Below are 8,664 nucleotides of genomic sequence, written 5' to 3' on the forward strand. Positions count from 1 at the left end.
GGACCATATGAGCATTCAAAATTCTCCAAATCATACCGTTCTTCGACAACATAAGCCGAGACGCTACTGTGTACACCGGCGAGTCAAATATTGCCGATAGAAAATGGTGTGAAGTAAGCCTCCATTTGAGAGTACTTTAAGCATACGTGACATAGGCTGTTCGGGGCACAAATTAGACTCCACGGTTGTTTAACAATAAGTGGACGATTAAATAGCCGCGAATCACGGAATCCAAGTTGTTGATGCATTTTGGTGTTAATTTGTAGGACCTACCATGCTGACATACATACAAATTTTCTCTTTTGAAATCCAATAGGACAATATGTAATTCTGATTTGGAGATTCGTGATTGAGGTGGTGTGTACTCATTTTGATCCTGCGTAGGGTTTTTCCGTCCCACTAGCCACTATCTTTGCTTGCAGAGATGTGCAAATATGAGTTGACCGCTCTATTCTGATTTGCAGGTATGCAACTGGGGTGAATTGAGTGGCACGGCTGGAATAGAAAAAAACCCAACTGGCAGGGCAAGTGGTCTATCTTGTTAGGTCACGCTCCTATCCGCTAATCTTCTTCTGATTTTACCATCACTACTCTCCCACCATCCCTAGTAAGTTTGCCATCACCATCAGGGTCCGAGGAGATAGCAGCCGACCTGCCATGGTTGTTTACTGCAACTCGCGATGTCGGCCTCCGCAACGCGCGCGACACGACTGCCGTCGCCGTCCGCCTCAATCACCCACCGGATACACGTACGACTCCACGATAATGGCAACGATATACTTTTCAAAAACGAAGACACAGCGCCGCTCACGCAAAATCTGGGGGCTCATCCACCTTCTGGGCGGTGGGCGAGCTCGTATTGTATTGCCATTGTCTTCTTGCAATCTCCCCGTTTTAAAAAGAGACGATGTGTCTTATAGTGGCAGAGGCAGGTAAGTTGTAAGCAAGGTTGATTCATAGGAAAACCAGCACGGTCTCATACCATCCAGCCGCCCAATCACGCCCGGGAATCCTCCGATGGGCGGTTGGATGGGCGGCCGGGGAACATGTTCGTCTGCTCACAAAGTCAGAGGCATGTCCACAATCAAACACTGGTGGGTTTTGAACAGGTAACATGGACGCCATCGGCACTTAATTTTATAGTGCCAGTCTAATCTTTGCATTGGATCAGGAGAATCAGAGCACGTATAGTCTATCTCACCCTGTCCATAATTCCATCATGCCTCTCCTGTTGGCGCTGCAACTGTGAAGAATTTAAACTGTGTTGACGTACGCTTATATATAATCTATTGAAAAGAAGAACGACATTGAACATTAGCGAACTGTTTTGTTTGAATGTTCTTAACTCTGTTAGAATATCGTAAAAAAATATGCTCGCGGCGCCACTATATATGACCATACTGCTCAATCGATCCCACCAACTGCCGTACTTGCTAGCATCATCCTAACTTCCTAAGAATCGAAGATGGAAGCTTCCACTATGCAATGGCTCCTCTACATCTCTGCCGCCTCATGCGTCCTCTACAAAGTCTTCGTCTCTTGCAGAAACAGCTCGAACGCGAGCTCCAGCAATGCGCGGCGGCCGCCGGGCCCGGTGCCAATTCCTCTCTTCGGCAACATCTTCGACCTGCAAGGCGAGCCGCACCACGCCCTTGCCAAGCTCGCCGCAGTGCACGGCCCCGTCATGTCCCTCAAGTTTGGCACCACAACTGCCATCGTCGCCTCCTCCGCGGCGGGCGCCCGCGACGTACTGCAGAAGTACGATCACCTCCTGGCGGCACGGTCCATCACGGACGCCGGGCGCGCGCTTGGAAACCACGAGCGCTCCATCGTCTGGCTGCCGTGCACCAGCCCGCTGTGGAAGCGCCTCCGCGCCGTGTGCACCAACCACCTCTTCTCGGCGCGCAGCCTCGACGCGACCCGTGCTGTGCGGGAGGAGAAGGTGAGGGAGCTCGTCGGCTGCCTCCACGGGCACGCCGGCGAGACCGTGGAAGTCGGGCGCGTCGTCTTCTCCGGGGTGCTTAACCTCGTATCCAACGTTCTCTTCTCCGAGGACGTGGCCGACATGAGCTCGGAAGGGGCACAGGAGCTTGAGATGCTGATCAGGGGCATGGTGGAGGAGTTCACAAGGCCCAACCTCTCAGACCTCTTCCCCGTGCTCTCCGCGCTCGACTTGCAGGGCTGCCGTCGGCGCAGCGCCCAGCACCTTAGGAGGTTCAGTGACTTTTTCGATCGGATCGTTGGCCGCCGCATGAAAGGTGCCGCCGCAGGTGAAAGGAACGATGATTTCTTGGACGTGCTACTCCAGCTTCACTCGGAGAATCAGCTCAGTCTCGAGTCTCTCAATTGTTTTCTTCAGGTACGTGAGTCGTTTTCATACTGGACTGCTATCTAGTATGTTACTACTATAAATTACTACAATCCGTACAAAGTTCAACAAGTTTAAGGATAAAATGCTTTCGAGGCAAAATCGCAATTTGCACCATTACCTGACATGCATCTGCATGGACCAGTTTTGATGTCAAAGTTGGCTGGTTCATTGACTTGAGGAGGTCGGCAAAGAGCCGTATGTTTAATTCCTTGATTTGAAAATATACCCACTCCGTTAAAAAAATGTTTCAAAGCATGCATGTGGTCAAACTTCTCATATTTTAACAACTCACACATATAAAATTAATTATATTTAGATCGATATGGAGGTAGAAATTACAGCATTAGATTATTCTTATAAGATGTTGATATTTTTATTTTTCACTGGGAATACACAAAATATATTAGTCAATGTTTTTTCTTATCTCGGAAAAGCTCTGACTAATGCAGACAAAAGCTTTGCCTGGATGTGTCCATTAGTGAGTTTTACAACAAGGAACAAAAACCAAAGGTCCCAGACTTGAATCCTGGCTCTTGGCGACCACAATAGCCTACCATTGGCGGTAAGAAATTCATTCCATGCGGGACTACCCTAAACTGGACCTCGAAAATAGTATACGGCACCGAAAAATCATAATTCAGCTCTTGTTGGTGGTAAGAGGTATCAAAAATTACGGTTAAGAAATCGACATGAGATTTGTATATGCCTCTGCAACTCAATTAGTAACCAAGTGCTTACATGGTGCGCCTCTCACCTTCCCACAAAAGTTGCACCCCTCATCTAATTACTGCAACTATCATATGTTCCCTCCATCTAAAAGTAAGTGTCTCAATTTTATCTAGATATGGATGTATGTAAATGCATTTTAGTTATAGATATATCGGTATTTAGAAAAAGTTGAAACACCTATTTTAAAGGGGGGGGGGGGGTAATTTAAATTTATCTATTTAATATGTAGCACCCCTTCCATTTCAAATTATAAGGTGTTTTCGATATTCTAATATGAATTCTTTATAGACTGCAATAAGTTAACTCTCATACTGAAATGGGTGTGAACTATAGATATATACAATTTTAAAAAATAGAACATTTATAATTTGGAACAGACCAATATACTAGATATGCTGACTAGATCATCCATTATTCTCCATACTGCTCCGCTCTTCTGGTGGATAGAGCATCCGTTATCAAGCCGAAGTTGATCATGATTGGCTAATGGCTATACCGTTGTTGCTCTCCATATCATTCATGTATGAATATCTCCATATCAAAATAAATATTTGTCCGCATTAGAGAACAAATTAGCATACCGTTGCTGCTATCGGGAAATGAGCTGGAAAAATATTTCCAGAACAATTTCATTTAAAATCAGAACTTATACTTTTTGGAGGGAATAAGACTACTCATAGTGGGAAGTAACATAGGTAGTACCATCAACAACATGCCATACCAACTAAGCATTTTGATGACATGGTATGGTATTAATTGAGGAAAAAGATGATAGTGCTAACTAGCTATGTTATCATTACATCATACATTTCAAGGCAAGATGAATCTAACTTAATAAATATAGCATTTTATGTTAATACACCTATGATACTAACCATTATAGAGGTAGTAACACATAGAGTAGTAACATGTGTATGTTATTACCTAATGTTATTCTCTAATGTTACTCTCCACTATGTCTAACCTAATGAAATCGGATCTTATACTACTCCAAAGGAAGTGTCTTTCACCGCACTCCGATGCCAATTCTTCTATTCAACGCATTAATGCATGATGGTTCTCCTAAAATTTTGTCGCTTCACAGTGCCGGCAGGAATGTAAACTAAGCAGAAATGTTGTGTACGTGTCGCCAGGACCTCTTCATTTCAGGGGCAGAGACGAACTCAATCACGGTGGAGTGGACAATGGCCGAGCTACTACGGCAACCTGCCGTGATGACAAAGGTCCGCGACGAGTTGCGGGAAGCTCTCGGCTCAAAGAAGCACCCGGACGAGTCTGACATCGGCAAGATGCCGTACCTCCGGGCCGTGGTGATGGAGACGATGCGGTTGCACCCGGCGAGCCCGCTGATGATGCCGCACGAGGCCATGGCCAACGGTGCCGAGGTCGGCGGCTTCGCGGTGTCCAAGGGAACCAAAGTGATCGTCAACCTGTGGGCCATTATGCGCGACCCGGCATCATGGACGCAGCCTGAAGAGTTCGTGCCAGAGAGGTTCCTAGGGGCAGACTTGGATTTCAGGAGCAAGGACCAGGCGGAGTTCATGCCGTTCGGAGCGGGGAGGAGGGCATGCCCCGGGACGCCGATGGCGACAAGGGTGGTAACGCTGATCCTCGCGTCTTTGCTGCACGCATTCGAATGGAGGTTGCCCGAAGGGATGCAGCCGTGCGACGTGGATGTTAGGGATAGGTTTGCCACGTCTCTCAAAATGCTCACGCCCCTCAAGGCTGTGCCCGTTCCGTTGTTCCAGTGATGCAACTAATGTCCCTATTGATGATTATACGTAATTATGCAGCACGCATGCACATGGTTTGTGCGGCTTGTATGATTTCGTTTTGTGTTAAAAACTATATGTAGAAAACGAGGTAGTGATAAATTGTAATGGTTGTGTAAAAATTGTGTTGACAGTGAAAAAAAGGATGATAATTGATCATGGACGCCGCGCTAGCACCACCGCGACCCAATCTAGCGCTGCAGGACTTCCCTCGAGGCCAGTGTAGCATCCCACGTTAGCCCATCGACTAGCGTTTCCTTATGCGCCCTTGCACGTCCGCGCGACCCAATCCAACGAGCTAGCCATGCCAATATGGTTGTTGCTGGCCAAGCGCCGACGCACATAGCCTTGCTATTATACATTTGGCTGACAAAATGGTGTGTTTTCGATGTGATCCAGCATGCCATATGCCTGATGAGTGTATTGCAGTTATTTGAATTTATTGCGATAGGGTAACGCATGCGGCGAGTCGAAAATGCCGAAACCAAATGCCACGATGTATGGAGTATGTCGTAGTGAGCTGATAATTTATGAGGTATTGGCTTCGGATGAGCTAAAATTCAAGCATGATAGTAGCAAGGTGGGCAGAATTATAGACGGTGGTTCCATGATAACAAAGGAGGTTATTAAGGAGCTCGAGTGGGGATTGTTGGCATATGCTTATTACTTCTAGATGAACATTCACCTAATGTATCATGATATGTGGCACTAAAATGACGTAATTGTGGTAATGAAGACACCTCAACAAGAAGCTCATGCCTCCACCTAAACCTGAAGAATACATGCATTGTTGCAATATTGGAAATTTCTCATTAGCTCCACATTACAGAGTCAAATCCTCAATATGGTCTTGGACCACATTTCCAATTTCACATATTCTATGGATTAGTTACCTCTGGATAGCAAGAAATCTACCATCCAAAATACAAAAAAAGACAACTTACACTAAAAATACATCGTCCAGTTAAACATCTGAGCACCATATATAATTATTCAAGTTACACTATATAAATTACTATTACCCTCCTGCATTTTTATTTTTCATCCAAGTACGGGATACATTACCATTCATAGACAACTAAAATACACACAGAATTTGACTTTTGACATGAAAAAATATGTGTGCATATTCATCAAATTATCATCTGCAACTGTTGCAAAAACCACCTGTTTTGACATCTTGTATAGAGTGACCTTTCTAAATGAAAATTGCACAAGTGATGCATGTAAAATGCATATATGAACTTTCTAGTTTATTGATACATATTCCCACATATTGGAAACTTATATAATATTATAATCGTGTTTTATATTGATTTTTGGGATTTACCAATGATCCCCTTTATTTTAGTTATAACTTCGCATAATAGGAATTCCTTGTTTTCTCTATTTTAAACATTCAGGGACCTAAACAAAGTTAAATATAACCGACCTGGGATCTTTCGAGGAGGCTAATTTCATAAAGACCTGACATGGAGCACTTGAACCTCACGAGCGAGGCCCGAAGGCACGAAAGAGGACAGGTGGCACTGACCAGGACGGGGACCGCACCACCCATACTCTTTCCCTCCTCGAGCGCCAAATGGAAAGAGAACCAGCAAAGATCGAAGGGGGGAACTCCGTCGGAGCTGCCGCCGAATGGATCTTTACCTTCTACAAAATCTCCACCATCATCACCATGACGAAGAGGGAGTAGTCCACCTCATGACTATGGGTTTATGGAAGCTTTAGAAAGGTCACTCTATGTGATGGATCCCTCCTCGTCCATGTAAATCCCTATCTCAAAGTCTTGACCTAAAAACACATATAAAAAGGTCCTCCGACGCATCTCAGAGAGAGGCGCCGCAAAAAAACTCAAAACACCAAACAGAGACAGAACCAGCAAAGATCGGGGGGGGGGGGGGGGGGACTCCGTCGGAGCTGCCGCCGAAGGGGTCTCTACCTTCTCTAACATCTCCACCATCATCACCATGATGAAGAGGGAGTAGTCCACCTCATGAATATGGGTTTGTGGTAGTAGCTTGATCTATTTCTCCCTTGTTCTATCATAGATCTAGTACCATATGAGCTACCAAACATGATTATGGTCATATATGTAATTTCTATGTGATGGATCCCTCCTCGTCCATCCAAATCCCTGTATCAAAGTCTTGACCTAAAAACACATATAAAAAGGTCCCCCGACACATCTCAGAGAGAGGCGCCGCAAAAAAACATCGAAACACCAAACAGAGACAGAACCAGGAAAGATCAGAGGGGGAACTCCGTCGGAGCTGCCGCCTGATGCGTGTAGTTGACACGTCCGTTGGGAACCCCAAGAGGAAGGTGTGATGCGCACAGTAGCAAGTTTCCCTCAGTAAGAAACCAAGGTTTAATCGAACCAGTAGGAGTCAAGAAGCACGTTGAAGGTTGATGGTGGCGGAATGTAGTGCGGCGCAACACCAGGGATTCCGGCGCCAACGTGGAACCTGCACAACACAATCACAGAACTTTGCCCCAACGTAACAGCGAGGTTGTCAATCTCACCGGCTTGCTGTAAACAAAGGATTAGATGTATAGTGTGGATGATGATGGTTGTTTGCAAATAATAGTAAAGAACAATTGCAGTAGATTGTATTTTAGATGTAAAGAATAGGACCGGGGTCCACAGTTCACTAGTGGTGTCTCTCCCATAAGATAGCAGATGTTGGGTGAACAAATTACAGTTGGGCAATTGACAAATAAAGAAGGCATAACAATGCACATACATATATCATGATGAGTACTATGAGATTTAATCAGGGCATTACGACAAAGTACATAGACCGCTATCCAGCATGCATCTATGCCTAAAAAGTCCACTTTCAGGTTATCATCCGAACCCCTTCCGGTATTAAGTTGCAAGCAACAGACAATTGCATTAAGTATGGTGCGTAATGTAATCAACACAAATATCCTTAGACAAAGCATCGATGTTTTATCCCTAGTGGCAACAGCACATCCACAACCTTAGAACTTTCTTTCACTGTCCCAGATTTAATGGGGGCATGAACCCACTATCGAGCATAAATACTCCCTCTTGGAGTCACAAGTATCAACTTGGCCAGAGCCTCTACTGGCAACGGAGAGCATGCAAGAACATAAACAACATATATGATAGATTGATAATCAACTTGACATAGTATTCAATATTCATCGGATCCCAACAAACACAACATGTAGGATTACAAATAGATGATCTTGATCATGATAGGCAGCTCACAAGATCTAACATGATAGCACAATGAGGAGAAGACAACCATCTAGCTACTGCTATGGACCCATAGTCCAGGGGTGAACAACTCACACATCGATCCGGAGGCGATCATGGCGATGAAGAGACCTCCGGGAGATGATTCCCCTCTCCGGCAGGGTGCCGGAGGCGATCTCCTGAATCCCCCGATATGGGATTGGCGGTGGCGGCGTCTCTGGAAGGTTTTCCGTATCGTGGCTCTCGGTACTGGGGGTTTCGCGACGGAGGCTTTAAGTAGGCGGAAGGGCAGGTCAGGGGGCCACACGAGGGCCCCACACAATAGGCCGGCGCGGCCAAGGGCCAGGCCGCGCCGCCCTAGTGTGGCATCGCCTCGTGGCCCCACTTCGTAAGTCCTCCGGTCTTCTGGAAGCTTCGTGGAAAAATAGGCCCCTGGGCGTTGATTTCGTCCAATTCCGAGAATATTTCCTTACTAAGATTTCTGAAACCAAAAACAGCAGAAAACAGCAACTGGCTCTTCGGCATCTCGTCAATAGGTTAGTGCCGGAAAATGCATAAATATG

The 8,664-nt window shown here is 45.7% G+C and overlaps 1 protein-coding gene across 1 annotated transcript; it reads left to right on the plus strand.

The window, feature by feature from the left end:
• The first annotated feature begins 938 nt into the window (after window positions 1-938).
• LOC127301775 (cytochrome P450 76M5) lies at window positions 939-4,926 on the plus strand. Its single transcript, XM_051332043.1, has 3 exons — window positions 939-1,109; window positions 1,546-2,359; window positions 4,234-4,926. Exons 1-3 carry the CDS (start codon window positions 1,018-1,020, stop codon window positions 4,849-4,851), a joined length of 1,524 nt encoding a protein of 507 aa, XP_051188003.1. The 5' UTR covers window positions 939-1,017; the 3' UTR covers window positions 4,852-4,926.
• The last annotated feature ends 3,738 nt before the right edge of the window (window positions 4,927-8,664 follow it).

This window comes from Lolium perenne, chromosome 5 (assembly GCF_019359855.2).
Source record: "Lolium perenne isolate Kyuss_39 chromosome 5, Kyuss_2.0, whole genome shotgun sequence".
NCBI classification, from domain to species: Eukaryota; Viridiplantae; Streptophyta; class Magnoliopsida; order Poales; family Poaceae; genus Lolium; species Lolium perenne.

Excerpts from the sequence above, each read along its gene's own strand:
- LOC127301775 (XM_051332043.1), top strand. The coding sequence starts at position 1,018 with ATGGGCGGTTGGATGGGCGGCCGGGGAACATGTTCGTCTGCTCACAAA. Across the intron at positions 1,110-1,545 it reads CACTGGTGGGTTTTGAACAG|AAACAGCTCGAACGCGAGCT; the intron begins GTAACATGGACG and ends CGTCTCTTGCAG. Across the intron at positions 2,360-4,233 it reads CTCTCAATTGTTTTCTTCAG|GACCTCTTCATTTCAGGGGC; the intron begins GTACGTGAGTCG and ends ACGTGTCGCCAG.